The sequence below is a fragment of the Lissotriton vulgaris genome, chromosome 6 (assembly GCF_964263255.1).
Source record: "Lissotriton vulgaris chromosome 6, aLisVul1.2, whole genome shotgun sequence".
Taxonomy (NCBI): Eukaryota; Metazoa; Chordata; class Amphibia; order Caudata; family Salamandridae; genus Lissotriton; species Lissotriton vulgaris.
Window position 1 is genome coordinate 1,302,355,274 of NC_141694.1, and position 20,230 is coordinate 1,302,375,503.

At 45.2% G+C, this 20,230-nt stretch overlaps 1 protein-coding gene across 1 annotated transcript in view; it reads left to right on the top strand.

Moving 5' to 3' along the window:
- Positions 1-20,230, top strand: part of LOC147708819 (MFS-type transporter SLC18B1-like) — an 886,944-nt gene that overhangs the window by 668,662 nt on the left and 198,052 nt on the right. The window contains exon 12 of the mRNA XM_086925398.1: positions 7,032-7,125. Coding sequence (XP_086781524.1) covers positions 7,032-7,125 — 94 coding nt within the window. The remainder of the gene's footprint in view (positions 1-7,031; positions 7,126-20,230) is intronic.

A 20,230-nucleotide genomic window follows, 5' to 3' on the forward strand; every position in this document is an offset into this window, starting at 1 on the left:
TGTCTTTGGTGACCCGATAAGCAATCTTACGAAGATCAGTCATACGATCGGCCGATAACATAGACCGCGTATCCCTCTTCTGATCGGGCGGTCTGGAATCTGAATCTCCTCCATTCGGGGCGGACGGGCTAGCGTAGGGCGGGGGTGAACGATCTAATAACGAGAAATCATCAATCGATTTATTAAGGACAGGATAGAGTGGCTGGCGAACAGGGTATTGGCCGGATATTTGCAACCGCCGTTCTTTCTCCTGCTTCTCCTATGACTCCTTAGCTTCACGCTGTTTCGTCTCGCGCGCCTTCTCACGCTCACTCTTTCGCTGCTCTTTCTTAATCAGTGCTTGCTCACGCTTCTCACGCTCTCGTACTTCTTTCACCCACATGCGTATACACTCGAACACATCTGGTCGCACTCTCCGCTTACACATACACTGCTCCACATACTCAATTTTCCTCAAATCAAACGATCCATACAAAGGCCATCGCAACTCAGGATCCTTCTTGGTATATTTCCTCCACAACGTGCTGTACATTATAGGGGAAAGACCAAACTTCACATACATATCTCTATTCGGCGTTCCCTCTGGGGGAGCCGGCTGTGATTCTTCGGGTACCAACCGGTCACTTCCAAAACAGCAGCACCACTTACGAAGTGCGCTAAAAACGGGCATGTCTCAAAATAATGCAGAATATGCAATATTACAATAAAATGGCACTTAAAGCGTTGCGCCGTTCAAATTAAAAAAAAATAAGGAGAAATGTCCCCACATTGCCCGCCTGTATGGGTTGCAACTCATATATCACAATCAAAGACACATTCACAAATGACTAGTCAATTTCAAATTCAAACAAATTAGTCGGGGCAAGCGTATCCTAAAACTGCCTTGCCAATCAAGACTCAAAAGGCTCGGGCAAGTAGCGTACAGCGATTCTTACCAATCAAGAGCGTCCAGATTCCAACTGCCAAGTTCTGAATTCGCCCAAACGGCCACTACGTGGCAAACCGACAGAAGAGGTCTCTGTCGAGGACCGGCGCCACCCAGACGGTCAGATCGGAAGGGAAGGAAGAATACCTCGGGATGCCAGGACTAAAGGCGCCTCTGGCAGTGATCACGTCCCCGGCAAGGTTCCAATCCTTCGTCACGACCAGTCCTTCGAGCATCCGAGTCGCGGATGAGCTCCACGTGACAGGCGCCAATTGATGAATTTAGGCCTCAGCCAGGCCCGCAGATTCGAAAGGTTCGCTCTTCTGTACACAAGTAGTCCTCAGACTAAATAAGAAATTGGCACGGAAACTGGAAATACAAAGACAAAGTTTAATAAACCTTTAAAGGTGGTACTACATCCCACACAACACCCTTCAGTATTGTACAAGGTAGCACAAAGAACACACGGTCCCCTTTTATACACAAAGAAGGGGCTCATAAGTGGGCGGTTACGGCAGAAGAACATATAAGGACATTTCTTGAACATAATCAATACATGGGTGGAGCGAATAGTTTCGTGAAGCCCCCTGAATGCATATTCCAATCCCCTCTAATCAGAAACAGATGTTGCACGTACTGAGCATGCGCTAGATAGAATGGAACTATTTATAGCTTGTTGCTGGGCAAACACCAGGGGTGATGGTCAGTGAGGTAGGACTTGCCTCGTGGCGAGCACATGGCACGATGTAGCCTACAAGATGGAGGCCAGAAAACAAAATGGAGTCTGGCCGTAAAGTAGTAAGACATAAGAAAACTACACTGAAGACACAACAATATGTCTTCAGCGGATGCTTAACATTTATCGCTGTTTTATTTACAACAGAATTGTTATGTGCACCTGTTCCAATAAAGCGGCCTTTTACACACAAGAAGTTGTTTGTGGTCTGTTCCCCCCCCCTCCACCCCTCCTTCCTAAACGCTAGGACCACAACATGGCTTTCAGGAAATAAATCGTTCTCGCATGGAATCCCAGCATCCGCCTTTCCGAATCTTAACTTATTGCTACCATTTATGTTATCCCCTGTTTATAGGTAAATGCATGGCAGAACTTTCCCTGTCCACATGTTAGTAAAATCGACAAAACAGTACATTAATCATGAAATTACAGCATTCCAGAGCCCTGCTTCAACACTCACCTCTTCGCCGGTACTCCGCACTGGACTAAGGGCCAGATGTAGGTAAATGAGATTTACCGATTTTTAATTTCCGAATTTTACCGATTCGGTAATTAAAAATCGGTAAATCTGAGGGGTGGATATGTAGGAACATCCAGATGTTCCTTTTACCGAATCGGTAAATACCGATTCTGACAAGGGTGCAGGGGGTGTCACTTTGACACCCTCTAGCACCCCCAAAAAAGGTTCGGGGGCCATGTGGCAGGCATACCTGCCCTAAGGGCAGGTCTGCCTGTCATATGGCACAGGTGTGCATGCACACATGTGCATGCACACCAGAATCGGTATTTTACCATCAAATAGTATTTGATGGTAAAATACCGATTCTGTAATGCTTGTGGGACTCAGAAGAGTCCCACCTACATATCAATTTTACCGAATCGGAAAAAATACCGATTCGGGATTTTACAGAATCGGTAAATTTACCGATCGGTAAATTTACCGATTCTGTAAAATACAGGGCCCTACATCTCAAATTGCATGCCTACCTACATCTGGCCCTAAGCCTATTACCGGAGGTGAGAGTCAAGAGGCTCCGGCACTCTAATATGTGGCTGAATCAATTGGGAAACACGGAACCGGTGTGTGAAAACCCTCTCTCAGTCCACAACAGGCATGCATCAGGATATGATGCTATTCCACAGCGCATGGAAAAACACAAACTAGCATGACGGGAATTGTAGCGCAAACCCGTGCACGGAAATTAAGAGGAGCACATTTTATGCGTGTGTGAACCAATGGCACCAAGAGAACCGAGACCACTCGATATGTGGTCTGCTATTGGGAAAATGTGCCTAACTTAAAAAGACCCGCTAAAGTAGCCACACTAGAATGCACACAAAGGCCTGATGGGAATTGTAGTACATGCTGTATTGAATCCATGGTTTTGTCATAATAAGTCATACTGCCTCTGCTTTATATTATTCAGATGGTATGTTCTATCAATTTCCAAATAATTGAATGTACACAAAAAAGGAGTTTATTAAAGTCGGCTCCTATTAGAACCCATCCATATATTGACATGATGGCAAGGTAAATCTCCGAAGTGGAATCCACCACCACTCCTGATGCCCCCCCCTCCCATTGAACTGTGTAAATAGTCTCCAATACCGTGAGAACAGTTCAATCCAAACTACATTGCCAAGGTGGACTAAAACCTCCTGACCGTGCTGTCTAGAGATCCAGTGCTGCCCAGCAGATCAGCTGAAGAGACTCAATGGTGACTTGTGGTTTGTTTAATTTTCCAAGAAAGTCTGGAAGGGATATAGTGTCTTGCTGGACACTTTCTAGTGTTCAACCTTGTGCTGTAACCACACTTTACACCAACCCATCACTGACGTTACCGGTCAGGTGACCCTGCTAATAAAAGGGTTGACCGCAAATACCCTGGGCCAGTTCTAGTACCACAACACCACACTAATTATGGACGTAAGTTCTATATTTACTACCTTTTCTAATACCTTTGCCGGGAAGGGTAGTCTAGAAATTAGAGTGTAGCTACTGGATTCTCATGGATCTAAATTCAATTTTTTCAAGAGCGGAAGGCCTAAGGCTATTTCCAAAGGTCTAGAAATATGCCTGATTTGGTTATCTCCTTATATACAACAACCAATTGTTCAGTCATTATTTCTGCAGCAAGATGAACTATTCTGGGAGGGCATGGATCTGAAGGGGCACTGTACTTCACTGTCCTTACCAGCTGTAAGATCTGCTCTAAGTTTAGTGGAGAGAAAGAAGCAAAAGTATTAGAGGTGGAGGTTAATGAGACATCTAACTGCTTTCCGTTTACGTTCAGGTTGCTATAAATAAAGGTTTCGTAGACTCCCTCCACTTTTCTTTCAAAACCATTAGCGAGGAAGTTACCGAATTCTTCACTACCATCAGAGTTACAGGGCTCTGGTAATTTGGCCAAATTCTTTACTGTCGTGAAGAGTTCTTTAATAAAACTCATGTCCTGTTGAAATCTAACGTAGGCATATTTACTATTTGCCTCCTTTATTAATTGTTTATATTTAGATAGGGACTGTGAGTAGCTTTCTTTTTCTGATCAGTCATAATTTGCTCTCCACCCTCTCTCCAATCTGTGAATCTGGGCTCTGAAGGAGTTTTCCGCCTGGTAGACAGGATTTTTCCAGAAGCGAATGGGTAAATAGCTGCTTTGATCCAAGGTGAATACATGCAGGCTGCAGTATCAACATTCAAAGCAGGATTGGGCTTCGAACTGAGTAGTGATGTTTGATATTTAAGGGAATCAATATTATTCCATTCACGACCTTCAGTTGCTGTGCGAGAGTTGTGAGATCTCGGGGAAAGGCTGGGAAGTGATGACTGTGAACTATATTGCCTTACGGTCTGACCAAAAGATAGGCAATACTCCCTGTTACCTTTAGATGTGGCTTTGAAGTAAAAATACCATCCAATGTGTGTCCTGCAACATAGGAGGGGTGCTAAACTAGCTGCCTCAAGGCAAAGCTGCCATAGTATTCACCTTACCGGTGGTATCACAGTCTTCCAAACTTTCAAGATAAAAATTAACATTCCAAAAGATATTGAAAAATCAGCTGAATCAATACTTGATTCAATAAAAGGGCTTATGAGATTTAACAAAGCATTTGTTGGGTCTGGTGGCCTATGTACCACGAATCAGAAATGTTTTTCATGTAAGGTTTTTCCTGATTGATAGTCAAGGACCACTGTTTTTTCTTTAATTATGTACCAAGAGGCCTCTAAAAGTGTAGTTTTTACGAACTAACTTGACGGTGGAAATCTCTAAAGCTTTTTCCAAGTATGTGGTGTCAAATTTGGACCATTGTCGGGTGGGTTTCACTAACGCGCTATTGGATTTGGGCTCTTCCGTTTTATCTCTTGTCTGTCAAGAGTAACTCCTTCCTTAGGGGAAACTCAGTCAATTTTCTAATGGAAAAAGGATGTTTCTTTCTCTTTTTTGTTATGACCCTCACCCATTCTATTAGTGGCATGCTTCATCACTTGGTCCACCCCGACCCTTAAAAACCAGGATGGGCTCAACCATATTTCAGGGACCTCTTTTGATGTTGTTGTTACCAAGGAGACTACACAAATAAAAATTCCTCAAACAGACCAATGTGGGTGTGGGTCATAATAATAAAATAAAGAGTATATGGACTACTGTGTTAGCCTACAGTGTTTCAACTTACACTGTGTTTCAGTTGTGTGCTGTGTGTATGCAACCATGAGCAACTGGAATTTGTAGTTCCTTTTGTTCCATGAGGGTAAATAGTTGTTCCTTTCTTTGTGAGATTTGTGGTGTTGTTTTTGGCATCTCATTGCCAGGTACATGGCTTTTGCTGCTGTACCTTGTTCTCAATGGGCCTCATAAAGTTGTGTGTTCTATCAGTGATGCGTGACATAGGTTAGGGAGTTAGGTGTGTGTTGTACTGTCATAGAACATCTCTTGGCCAACTACATAGCTTTGCTGTTCTCTTGCTGATCTGTACAATTTGTTCTTTGGTTTCTGTAAATGAGGTTTCTGTGAGGAATGGGCTGGCAGTACTGGTGAGCTATGTTTTGCCAATTAAATGGCCTTGCCACATGTTTAACATTTATCGACTAGCAGTGCACATCTATGTTTAATATCCACAAATCAGCATCTTTCAAAGACATCTGAAAATCACACATTAGCGCAATTCAGTTATGTTAGAAAATCATAAACTGGTAACTCTCCAGTATGTTAAAAAAAAAAAGTTGTCACCTCAAAGGATAGGAAATAGTGGCCAATTGGGTGCATAACTGATATGAAGGGAAAGCGAGTAGTCAAATACATTGGGAAATTGAGCAACATGAATATTTAAAGAAATGTTGTGGAAGTCAGGAGTTTGCTGACATTGAGAGAATTAAGAGGCTGACAGAGAGAAGCCCCAGGGATTATAGGGTGGGCCAGAGGGAGCCATGGAGGGCTTGAGACTGCTTTTTGCTCAATTCACAAATGTCACAATCAGGTTTTCAAATAAACCTCTTCATAATAGAAACATTTCGCTAAAGATCCACCTTTGAAGAAACAGAAGAGGAAGTAGGAGAGGAAGAACTGCAGTTTTGATTATTCCTCTATGTATTTGGGCTTTAACAAGGAAGGAGCAATCAGGGTTTGTGAAGGAACTCTACAAAGGGTGCTGTAGGCCTGGCCTAGGTCTAAACTGGCCCACGTGTAGCACATGCTGGAATATCAGTGTAGCATGCTAGCTTGCTCCTCAATGAGACCCATGTAGACTTAGCGCCAAAAGAGCTGGAGTAAGCTTTCTGGACAAGTCAAATGCAAACTGCCACCTGATTATTTTGCAATGGAATTTAATGTACAATGGCAAGTAGCCAGATGTGAAGGGCCTGAGCCTAAGCAGGCTCCTGGCACAAAAGTGGGCTAGCATACATCTGCAAAACTACACCACTCTGTGCAAAATATTTTATTGCCACAATATCCTGTACAAACCCCGACAATATAATGACATTGACTATAATGGTTGAAATGATGGCCTGTATATTGCCTTCCCAGGATGCGCCCTAAAAATGTATGATTTTTTTCTCAGTAATGAGTCTCTTCCGGGGCAGCAGAATCATGCTTTTCTGCCCTCCTGACAGATGGATTTTGCACACCATCCTACCTTCCCGCCCTCACATACTCCCTAACAGATTAGTGCAACTCGTGTCCCAGACCTGCTTCCTTTCAATAGCGCTTCAGTTACATCATTCAGGGGTTCTGCCTTACCTCTTCTTGCGTGACTTTTTGGTCATGCAGTATCCTGAAACTATCTAGTGCAGAAGGGTTCATAATTTATGCATATACTTTGTATTCTATATGTACTTTGTGCACTAAACAATTTTCTTTTTGCTCATTTTAGAACCTTTATTGGACCGACACTTGGTGGATTCCTAAACGACAGATTACATTTTGAATGGACTTCAGCTATACAAGGCGCTGTATCTTTGGCAGTTGTGAGTACATCTTTATTTTCTAAGGAACTGGAACTGTAGGACTTTAACCTTATTTGGTATTGGTTTATTCAAAATATAAACAGTTAAAGTACAATTCCTGAGAGCTTTCTGAAATCTATGACATACCAAGAACCCACTGCTTAAGTATATGGAATAACTCTAAAAAAATCTAAAGGTGAACAAAATTAGCCATCAAACAACAAAATTGAGCAAGTCCAAATGTTCTGTTGAATAGTAGTCATCATTTACACCCCTAGCTTCCAGACTCTACAAAAAACCATGCCAGAATCCCTTTTGCATCTACCAACCAAGATAACAACGTAGATACACCAAATCAAATTAACACAAATTCAATAAACCATGGTTAGGCTTTACTCTGCTCCTTTCCCATGTTTGCCTTCTTAGTGTCAGCAACCCCACAAGTCTGCTTTGTCCTACAAACTAGGAAGTACAAGAACAAATATCACATTTAAGACTACGATCAATAAACACTGCATATAATCACCACTGCCAAACATATTAGGATGCATTAGAAAATCACTATTGAACTCCAGAGAAAGCACAAGGGTATCAATGTTCCTCTTGGTCTGGTTCCCCAACTTGATCTCCTTCGGAGCTGTTTCAGAATTTTGTCCCAACCAACCCCACATTTCAGAGTCCATTGGTGACACTGAAGCAAATCCCAAAGTTTTGTGAGGCCTTGGGGCCTCTCTTTGCCACACTACTGTCTCCTTCTGGCAAGCCTCTGGGCCCAAAAAAATGTCAAGATCTTCCACCTGGAACCCTGCTGCTCGGTCTGCTCTCAGTACCAGCTGGAACCTTCGGAGACAGGTCAGGTCTCACACCAGCTTCAGTGATGATTTCAAACATGGAACCACGATCTGTGTCCGACGATCAAGGTCTATGCTGGGGCCCTCAACTTTTCCCAACACAGCACATCCAATAGTGCTTTCAGAGCCAACCTTTTTTTGACCAGTGACAAAGCTGTGTACCAATCTCACCAGGCTGCAGCTTTCCAGCATCCAATATGGCTCTGACACATTTCCCTTGCCTCATGGAAAGGCTTAGGTTATCTAAACCCTATTTAATAATGTACATTATTATGAGGGAATGAACTAGTCCACCAATACGAGTGGCATGAGGAGCTACCAGTGGCCTGGGTACTTTGTCAGACACTGGCCTCGTCTCTACTCTGTCCACCCATTGAGGGTAGCACCTTTTTCGTGGTGGTGATGTGAAGTACTGGACCTTCAATTTTTCGCCATGAGGGTAAAACCAATGTCCTCCCAGAGGTCCTACAACCTAGAATGATAAATACAAAGCCTCTTCTGCCATTTAGTGAGGCTTTGATGGATACTCTACCTCAGAAGGGAAAAAGCCATTTTCTGTGCAACCAGTGAAAAGACAGATAGCTCATTGGCATCACCCAGCTCCGAGTAACCCAGTCTTCAGGACGCAACATCCAACATTGAACAGTTCGGTACTTCAGGCATCCATCAGCAAAATCAGCCCTAATGCTTTCCCTGCTACCCCACCAGACCCTAAGCTCATTGAAACACTCAGCAAGCACATGATTTTTTTCACTAGCCTTGTGCTCGGCCAGTACCAGCTTTTTCCTTGGCTGTTACTCCAACAAACTTTGTGACTCCCTTGCCCTGGTTTTACCTGCTACACCAGAGAACTTGCATCTTGTCCTTACAAAGGCCATTCAGGATGTCTGTGATATGTGAAATTCACCATCAGATGCAGTCTGGATGCCTTTGACTGCATAGGCTGAGTGATTAGCACTGGTGTAGTACACAGGTGACATGGCTGGATGAGGACCTTTGGCTTCTCTGGGGACGTCCAATCTTCTTTCATGTACATGCCTATGGTGCCTCTCCCCTTTTCATTGAAAAAGCAAATTTGCACCTTGAGCAAATTAAAGAGAGCCAGGCCAGGGCTTGCTATTTGGATATAACTACCCCAGTGCAGCAGTTTAATTCCCTTGTGGATATGGTGGGGTCTTCCAATTCTTCCAGCACCAACCTTTAGAACCACTCCAGAAAATGACACATCCATTTTGTGGCTGAGGCTAGGCATCCCAAAGACAACATGACCAGCAGGAGCAGCGTGCAGACCAGTCTTCTGCCCCTACAGATGCTCCAACCGCGAAACCCCTTTAACGTCTTTTTTGTGGCACATTCAATCTTGTTGGAGGCATGATTCATCGTATTTTTCCAATGTGGCATTCAGTCTCTTTGGACAAGTGGGTCCTGCAAATTATTCTACTGGGATACGCTCGTACATAACTTTCCTTACCAATACACCTTCCACAGCCATCAGAACAGTTGATGAAAAACCACCTGTCTATTTTACAGCATGAAGAGTTAAACATTCTGGCCAAAGGGACCATGGAGAGGGAGCCAACAGCAGAATTAGGAACTGTTTGTTATACCTGCTACTTTCTGAAGGACAGAGGCCTTTGTCTTATTTTAGACATTTGTCCTCTGAAAGGTTTTCTGTGGAAAGACACATGACCCAGGTCTTTCCTGCCTACAGCCTTGGAGACTGGATGGTAGCTTTGGACCTGCAAGATGCTTATTTTCATATCCCTGCCCTGCAGGCCTACATGCATTATCTGCGGTTCACAGTAAGGCAAGAGAACTTACAATTTCCAGTGCTTCCCGTTGGCCTTACCATTGACCCTTTGGTGTTAATGAAAGGGATGACGGTAGTTGCTGTACAACTTCGGAGGTTCGGGGGTGCCAGTCTTTCCATATCTCAATGACTAGTGGCTGAAGGCGAGCTCATGCCAGGCAATTGTAACCAACTTCCAGACTACAGTGAATTTCCTTACATCTTTGGGGTTCACTATTAATGTGCTGAAGTCTCACCTGATTTTTTTCACTGAAACTCCCTTTCAATGGAGATGTTCTGGACATGGGGCAGTTTATCCGCTGTTTCTGTGGCTCCTCGATCTAAAGATAGTTGTTCTCATCCACGCAGTGGGTAAGTAAGTTACAAGTCCACTCTGTCAACCTGCCATACACAACATTCTTTGCAGAAGAGCTGGTTTTAAGAATCCAAGCCTCCATTCTCTCTGAAAGTGGTAACTCCTTTTGAAGTTGGGCAAAACATTACCCTCCCGGCATTCTTCCTTACACCTCACCCCTCTAAGAAGAAGTTAAGACTCCATTGGCTGGATCTCAAACGAGTTATCAGCTCATACATTGATTGTACCAGAAAACATTGTTTGAACAAAGAGTCTTTATTTCAAAAACTGGAGCGAAGAAGGGCAGAGCATTGCAGAAAAGGATCATTTCTCACTGAATTGTTCTCTTCCTCAAAATCTGGTATACACTGACGAAGAAGCCATGCCCAGAATGGTTGGGGGCCGATTCCATGAGAGCCAAAGCTACTACCACAGTAATAGGCACACAGAGTGCCTGTTATGGGCATTTGCCAGACTGGTAGGCGGGCATCACTTCATACATGTATGAAGCACTACAGTCAGGACAGCCGGTCTGACGAAAGGGACACTTTGACTCCTCTGTCCTGCTGACATTTTGGTCTGAGCCAGTGCACCAACCTAGTAGGTACTGTGTTTGTATCTATCCAAAATCGAAAAGTGCAGAATTTTCTCTTAGAAATATCCTTCAGAAGAACAAGTTACTTACCTTGAATAATGCTCGAGGATTCCATGTGTCACTTTGTGGTGCACTTTTATGTGTCACCCTAAGTGAGACGGGTTTGCCCATATGCAGGACCCATGCAGACTGTGTCACTGGTACCAAGAGTATATGTGGTTAATGAGCAGGGCTGGGCCTGCCTATAGGGCTATCAGTCAGTGCCCGAATGGCTGGTCTGACAGGTCAGTGTGTGAGACTATTTTGGGGACTATTAGGGGTCTGACTTTTGTGCTGCTGGGCTGGGTTTTACTGTTTATTTCTCTTATATCAAAATAAAGATTGCCAGGGGCAAACTCCATGCTGTCTTCCAGTTCAAGGAGGATCTAGCCAGGCAGATTGAGCTTAACTGTTTCCATTAGAGCATGGTCATGGCTGATTTATACATTACTGGGTTCAAACTGAGGTGGCATGGTGTACAAAATAATGTTGTACTGGGATATGGCCCCATGTAATTACCAGTGGGCGAGATTAATGCGAGAATATCATCCATCACTTTTTTGTAGACTTAGTGTGTTGCCCCAAGTGGTACAGGAATGTCCAGCCGTGGAAACCATGCACACTGTGTTAGTAGAACGAAGCTATACCTGGCTGATGACCCCTAACTAGGGCAAAACCTATTCGAGTAGAGTTAAGACTGGTTTGCATATGACTGTGTCCAAACTGAGGTGGCATGTTGTGCAAAATAACGATAGACTGGATTGAGGCCTTGAGTAAATTACATTGGCTGAGATTAATTCAAGCATTCCATCCATCAATTATTTGTATACACACCAGCTAAGAAGCAGTACTTAGATAACCTGCAGGCCCATTTCACCAGAGCCAAGGCTACTACCACAGCATTGGCACACGGAGTGCTTGTTCCCATTTGCCAGGCTGCTACATAGGAATCACTTCATAAGTGTATAAAGCACTACTGGACAGCCTTCTCTGATGAGAGGGACACTTGTCCCGCTCTAGCCTGTCGTTCCTTTTGGTCTGTGCCAGTACACCAACCCGCCTTCTGGGAGGTGCTGCTTAAGTATCTATTTTGAAAGCAGAAGGTGCATAATATGATGTTAGAATTATCCATCAAAAGAAAAAGTTACTTCCCTTGATGAAGGTTTTTTCTTGTGGATACTTTGTCTATGTACAGATTCCTCACAGACTCCCCCATTCTGTAGACAGGGTACCTTTTCAATCTAATAAGGTTTCTAGTCTAGAGATATGTACACTGCTCATAGCTAATCCGCTGTTGGACTCTGAAACTGGGGGCATGGATAGCTTAGAAAACAACTGATGTCAGTGCGCATGGGATGCGCTTATATGCAGCACTGAATGCCACTTTGGGAGTAGAACGGCATCAGTGTAGAGCCGCACAATGCCATCTAGCAGTGCATAGGATTATTGCTTGAAAATGTCATGCTCCAGATTGTTACTTGGGGAAATTCAAAAGTCGAGGAACATGAGAATTGATAGATTATCAACCAGAAAGAGTGTTACCATGGGTAAGTAACTTGTTTAACACATTTAATGGTGAATATTTGAAAAGCTGTGGCAAATGGAGACAACAAGATTATTCAAGAAACGATTGAGTACATATTACCACATTTTGTTGAAATTACAAATCTAAACTGAAGTTCAAAGTACTTGTGAAAGTGAGTTTATGCCGTAAAAGTGTGAGCTATTCATAGCACTGACTGTATAATATCCCTTCTATGTACATTCAGAAATTCAGTTAGATTACAAGCACACCTTCAGATAGATCAATATTGTTGCTTAAATGGCCAAGATTTGCCTGAAGTATTTATGCACATAGCTTCAATCGTCCCAAGATGGTGACTTTCAAAAAGCTCACCCAATATGACATCTGCAGTGGAGAAATTAATAGAATAATTTCTTAACGTGTGAATTGAATGTGAATTTCTTGTGGTTAGTGGGTCACTGGACTCTTTAACTCCATGATGGTGACTAAACCATCATGGAGTGGTGTGGCTCACTGGTTAGAGGCGGCAGACAGAGGACGGCCCGGGACCAGGGTTCAATTCCCTAGGCGGCAGGGTCGTGAACCAGGGTCAGCAGACTCGATAATTCTCACCTCGGTGCCCACTCTAACCAGGGATCACACTTGGCAACTCTGGGCATTAGCTTGCCTCATCTCCACAACGGCCCCCCACAAACACTGGGGATGCCTGGTTTCACCTTGGAGATACCCAGGAGGGAACATCTCACAGGGAAAGCCAGGACGGGTTCCCCAGCGGTCTATAGCGCCAGGACGCATCCGGGTAGTAGTGCGCTTTACAAGACACACACATTTAAACCGCTGCTATTGAAAACGTATAGGTCCTATTTGTTATATAAATTGGGAATTAGTTAACAGAGATATCTTCCTTTGCTGTCCTGGAACAAAAATCATAATTGATACGTGAATAACTGATTTCTCCGTTAAATTATGGGGTTCGTACTCCCGTACCTGGAGATCTGTGGCTAAGGCACAGGTAGTATTTCCAGTCTTCTCTTTCCCTAAAAGCTTACATTTTTATTCGTATGATACTCGCAAATTGAATAAACTCCTTCTCACCTTCCTCTTTACTTTCTAAACATGGTAGAATCCTTTCTAAGGTTTCAATTGCTAGGCTGAACTGTCACTGAGGCATTCATACTGTGACACGTGTGACTTTTTTCTGCATCAATATAACTTTATAGTGTACAGTCCCAGAGCAGGGAGGGACTCTCATACGCCCACGTTGCACAAGAGACAGGGAAGCAGGGAAACCATAAAAAGTGTTTGAAGTATTCCAGCACCAGTGAAAATATAACAGGTCTAACAAAAGATTAACAAACCAATACAAATTGGTATTTGCATTGGCGTATGGAAAAGTGACGCAAAGCAGTGTGAAACGCTGCTTTGCATTACTTTGCATCAAGGGGGAGTTACATGGGTGGTACTTGGGCGCTCCCATGCAACCACCCATGGTTTTTGCGCTAAACCTTATTCTCTGACATTAGTAATCCGGGTTAAGCACCAAAAATTAACGCCGCTGAAAATTGGACAGTAAAAAGAGAAATGCTTGCTTTCCCGACTTAAGATGTGTGCTGCACTGTACAGCACACATACAAAGTAGGAAAAGGTTTTAAACATGTCTAGCCACAGTATATTGTACAGGAAGGGTAATCTTCCTGGAGAAAACCTAAGGTAGACTCAGGCATACATCCTATCACTATGGTGCTGAGGTGTGTGCATGGCCCATGGCGGCTCAAAGCAGTGCTGGTGCTCGGGAGAGGGGAGGAAAGAGCCATATCTCTGTAGACATGGTGATCTCTGCTCTCTCCCTACCACGCAACGCAGCACAGCCCCGCATTTTCAGCTGCTGCGCTGCATTCCATGATTCTTTTGAGAATCTGGGCCAGCGTCATATATTGTAGTTGCATTTATATTGTCAGTCATACCCTAGATGAGGTGCTGCAATGAAGTTGTAGATGGGTAGCATACTATTCTGTAGGAATTAATTGTATGGAAGAACACATGTCCTATATGGGTAGTTTTTTGATTTAGTGTGTAAGGACCAAAGTTAAACTCTTTTCTTATTTTTTTGCTTCCTCTATGCATGCACTGATTTAATAAAAAGGAGAGAGAAATAGCATTAGATTCTAATGTAGAAATGCATTGCAGAGATGAGTGCAGTGTGGTCTAGCTGGGAAGTATTTGTCTGTACAGCATGTATGGCAGAATCTGCCTTTGTCACAGTGAACATGGGACTTTGCATAAGCATGGGTGCTGCTCTTTGGATCTGCAGACTTCAATCAGCTGTGGTACATTCTTAGGAGAATCCTCCTAGGAGAGTCAGTAATTAATCCAAAGGAATGGGTATAATAAAACCAGCCGTATTCATCCATACCCTGGGGACTCTACCCATTAGTGCAGAATACCACCAATATTTGAATGCCAATCAGAACCCATTCCCGATAGTGCAAGACTAGTCCGGACAACTGGATCTCAACTGTTACAGACCTGCAATGTGAAGTCCTGCATTGGTGTCAGGGGTGCCGCCGATAAGACGCTTGCAATATGATGACCTCCGTCAAGGATGCATCACACAGCAGCGGTTCCGTGGAAGTTACGAGCATGGATGCAGAGGCCTGCGCCGAAGATGCATAGTGCTGCAGAAGTTCCAAACAGGAGCTACGACGGGATTCATTGTACTGCATCGGTTCTTCCCACAGGACCACAGCTGGGCTGCCAGAGCACCTCCAGGCCCACTTCCAAGGGTCCAGGACTAGGGTGGCACCACTTGGTGGGTAGGAATCACAGCAGACAGAGACCAAGTTCTGGATTTAAGGTGGGTGAAACCTTTTCTGTCCCTGAGGCTATGATCAGGAGGCCAGTCAACTAGTCCTTGGAGCCACTTTGGGGGTCCTGGGCTCAACATGCTGCTCCATTGTTTTTCACTCAGGCAGCAGGGCAGCAGAACAACAGAGTACCATCCTTTCGGCAGAGCAGCACAGCAGTCCTTCCAGTCTTCCACAGGTCCAGAAGTGTATGGAAGAGTTGGGTCTCGGGGTCTAATATTTATACCTGGCTCCAACGTTGAAGTAGGAGAATTTTCTGGAGGTTTCCACCTCCAAAGGGGTCTGGAATTTCCTGCCTCCCTGCCCTGGCCCAAGCCTGTTTGAGGTCAGAAAAGACTAGTGTCAAACCGTTTGTGAGTGTGCTCAGTCAGAGCCTTTGTAATCTGTAAATGTGGTAGGTGACTGCTCTTCAACCTCATCGAGACAGAAATGGTGCATCCTGCCAACATCTATTTCACCTTTGACCCACTTGTTTGGGAGCAAAAATAATTTGTTGAAGATGGTGCTACATTTCTCTGATATATGCATGCTGCATCTTTTTATATCTATTTTCCTCCCACTGACCACTTCTTGAAGCAATTGTGTTGTAGTGTGGTATTGAAGCAGGTGGTTGGACGAAATTAGTTTCCACACCGAAACGTGCATTGACTGTATTTTGAGTGGACGTTGTTTGTGCTGCTGCCCCTGTCGGGGGACTCCAAGCCCCAGAATCCTTTGCTCTTTACACTCCCAGGAGGGAGGAGATTTCCTGCACTTAAAAAGCACCAATGATCACCTCAGCGCTGGATGTGTGCGGGCAACTCTGTGGGCAAGCCCAGGCCAAGGGCGGGCCTTTCTGCGCCCTTTAGCGACAGGAAGAGGCAGGACAGGACTACCCCCTTGTTTCTACTACATGACTGAAGGACTTGAAGTAATTCGTGTGTGCCAGCCTGCAGCCAAGGTCTGCTCTTCTGCTTTGACTTTCGAGATCTGTCTACATAGACCCTGTTCCAATCGATCCTCAATCCAGATACCTGTGGACTGGAGTGGCTTTTAGCTAATTAATGATTTCTATTTTTAAGCAGATGCATTTATTATATTTTTAAGGACAACATGTATATGATGTCTTATCTATTTGGTCTTTTGACTAACCTTGGACATGGTAAAAAGGAAACACCCGGGTGGGGTGGCGAAGTCATCAAGCAATACTCGGCCCTCCTACTCCATTCTGAACTATATTACAGGCGCAAAGGGGGTATTGGAAAAACAGATTATGAGGGTGGAGGAGTCTCTAACTAATTACACTTATAACATCTCTGCTTTGCTTCCAATTGAAGCAGTTGCAATCCATATTCCTATTCCTGACAGTTTATTAGTAAATGGGCAGCAGGAAGACAAGTGCCAGAGAATTGTAACCCAAAATCCCCCTCTTAAACTCAAATGGCTACTCCAGCCCAAAGGAAACATTTTAAAACTCCATCAATTGCTTAAAATCGAATCCCCTCTGTGTCTGAGGTAACAGACGGGAGAGGCAAATGTCCGACCTGTTTCTAGAAACCCCGCTTCCACATAATATAACAGTCCTCAAAACGCAACAGTCACAGTCAACCACTGATTCACTGTGCATTTTTCCCACTTCAAAAATGGATGGTCTGGAGCTTCCGCCTGCAGCCACACCTTATTATAATTCTAGCTAATGTCTTCTGCGCTTCTACCTCCGCACATGAATCATGAGAGTCTCTTCGGAACATCTCTTTAAATTGGTTCAACACGAGGGTAGGACTTGGAGGGGCACTTTTTGCAGATCTGAAAAATGATCAGGAGAGTCAAATGGGTGGGTTTGGTGTAAAACCTTGAAGGGATATTGGGGGGTACTCTAATTTACATCCCCTAATTTAGTATAACTAATTCTTGAGAGAGTCAGTTCTCCATCTCTTACCACAAAGCATATTGCTGTCCTACCCCTTGGCTATTTCTACCAGCCTCCCTCCCCTTTCCTAACCCTGCTCCAAGCAGTCCGTACATACCACCAGGAGCAACTGCCAGCGCTTCAGCCCCCAATCGAAATGTACAATAGGTTTGATTGCTTTTCCACACTCGGTGGTGTGGATTGACTAAAAAATCCTGATAATCTAATCAGGGGTAACCAGAGTGGATCTTCTACACCTCAAGAGCGCAAATGGGTCCCCTGGTTAGATATAGATGATGTTTGCGAGTCTCCCGAGCCTTGTATAGCTGAGGAGCCCACAGATCCGCGGCTATCACCCGTCGTGGTTAAGATCCCTGTGGCTGCTACTACAGTTCTTTATTGGAATGTTGCTGGACTACGCCATAAATGTACCATGACCGGCTGGACTGATTTGACGTCCAAATTTCACATTCTTTGCCTTCAGGAAACCTGGTCAGTGGACCAAATTCGTCTTAACGGCTTTAAAACATAACACTGCCCAACGATCAAGTCCAACTGTGACCCTTCTAAAGGGAGCCTATGCATTTATTTGACAAACATGTTGGCTCCTCTGGACACTACAGTGATTGCTACCAGAGTGTTTTATCAAATTGTTACTCTCTAAATTTCTCCGCGTTTTATCATGGCCATTGTAAATTTTTACAATAGCGCCTGTACACGGGAAATTATTACTGTCCTCCACCATTTAGATCATGACTTGGAGACAGCTTTCCCACTGGCTGCAGGGACTCAATTATTTTATGGGGCAGAGACTTTAATATACGTCTTTGCCTACAGCCATCTAACAAGGCATGTGGCATGACGTCTCCTGACAATAGTGACATCACCCATTTTTCTCACTCAGAGTTTGGGGATACCTTAAACAATCTAGGGGCATATTCTCAAGAAACTATCGCCAAGTTATTGGCACTTTATTGCAGCCAAAGTCGTGATAAATTTATCTCCCGATTCACAAGCTGGTGCTAACAGCCCATATCACCTGTTTACCTGCGATAGCAGCTCCAAAAACGTTGCCATAGATGCCCCCCGCAAATATCACAAATCAGATGCAGAGTAGGCGGTCCCGTGCCAAAAGCCGCAACACCACCACTCTGCAACATTCTCAACGACCAGCCAGATAGGCTAAAAGATCGCAAAACATGCCATAAGGCACGTTAGCAGCAGGAAAGTAACACCTGCTCTGACCTGGTGTAAAGGTGAACCACAGCCTGCACCAGAAAAGGGAGCCCAGCCCACAGCCACACCAGAAGTACAACCGATGCCATGGAGCCACTGATCATGCAGCTCAGAGCCCCAACAGGGCCACAACACCCACTGCCACCACCCCCAGGACCCCCCCTCCCTGGGCACACCCCGGTCAAAGACATGCCACATCAATGACACGGAATCATGTACCAAATAGTCCGCCTGATGCCGCACAACCACATTTGGTGACATGCATGTGTCTTCACAAAAATGAGCTTCACACATTCACCTTCAAATTAACAAATTACAATGTATTCAAATAAACACAGAACAGAAATGAAGACACATGGCGACTCCCCTTGGGAAAATCTGTAGGTCACAGCCTGCAAGACAAAAATCCAGATGAGAAGGTGTGTCTTGCACACATCACAGGAGAGAGAGAGAGCGAAGGAGAGAAAGAGATGCAGAGAGAGAGAGAAAGAGAGGGAGAGAGATAAAAAGAGGGGGAGAGAGAGAAAAACTGAAAGAGAGGGGTATAGAGAGATAGACAGGAAGAGAGGGAGAGAGAAAAAAACTGAAAGAGAGGGTGAGAGAGAGAAACATGGAAACAGAGGGGGAGAGAGACACAGAGAAAAGAAGAGAGGGACAGGTAGAGAGAGTGCCGACAATGTTCACCCAGACCTCACTGCTCACCTGCTGACACCGGTGTGTCTCCAACCACGTGCCGGTATGTAGTGAAGTTCACCAGGTCCCACATCTGAAACAGATCCGTAATCAGAAACAGGGTCCAGATACATGAATGGCAGAGTACAAACATTTGCTCACAACATCATCGCATGTCTGCCCCTGCGCTCCCAGGCAGCTCCACCCCAGCCCCTCCCACCACCCAGCGGTGCATGCCTGATCCTGGGCACCCATGCAGCTGTGCCCCTGCCCCTCCCACTGCCCAGCGGTGCATGTCCACCCCTGCGCACCGAGGCAGCTCAACCCCAGCCCCTCTCGCCGCCCAGCAGTGCATGCATGCCCCAGCGCACCCAGGCCTCACTGCTCACCTTCAGCCAACAGCGTGTCGCAATGAGGGCCCACCACATGCTGGTGCAAGCCGCAAGCCTGGGGCCTGCGAACACGACACCCTATACATCATGCAGCCCCACTCCGCAGGCCACCAGGTCTCACGTTTGATTCTGGGTCTTGATTTCACCATGACAGAGGATACACCAGTGCACCCAATATCATCGCAGGCTGCACACCCGCTCAGCCCTTGAGGTGCCACTAACTCTCTGATCTGAGAGGCAACGCCATGTGCCGGTAGGCCTGTGCGGCCCGCTGGCTCTGGGCTATACTGCGGTCCAGCAGGGCACACAAATCCTGATCAGTCCGGTCCCCCATGGGATCGGGCATCATTTCAGGCTGCACACCCGCTCAGCACTTAATGTGCCCCTACCTCAGTGCACCAAAAGTCACCGTCCGTGGCAGTGTGCCTGTGCTGGCCGCACTGTATCCTGTGCCATCAAGCCTACGCCCCGCTCGTCATGGCCCTGTATGATTGGGTATTGTGGTGCAGCCGCCATCATTTCACCTCCAGGCCGGGTAAATGTGACGTTTGCAGGGCCCTAGTCCCTCATGCCTATTTTAACACCACACGATACAGCCAGATAGAGTGGAAATGGCGTAGAGCATGTGCGCCCGGCCCTTTTTATTGGCATGGTAACTTGTCCTGTGACGCGTGTGCTGGATGGGTGTGGGTGTACACCAGCAATGAGGGAGTGGCTGTGGCATGCTGACAACTAGACCTGTGACCAGCAGATCACTACAGGGAAGACCTGGGAAATGTAGCATTTCCGTCCCCCCTTTGAGCATAAGCAAAGTGGGCTGGGATGGCGTATGCCAGTCCAGCGTAAGGTTGTGCGCGATGACCGTACTGGTCTGGACAAGAAAGTAACTAATGCGTGTGTTCCTGTTGATGTGTCAGGGC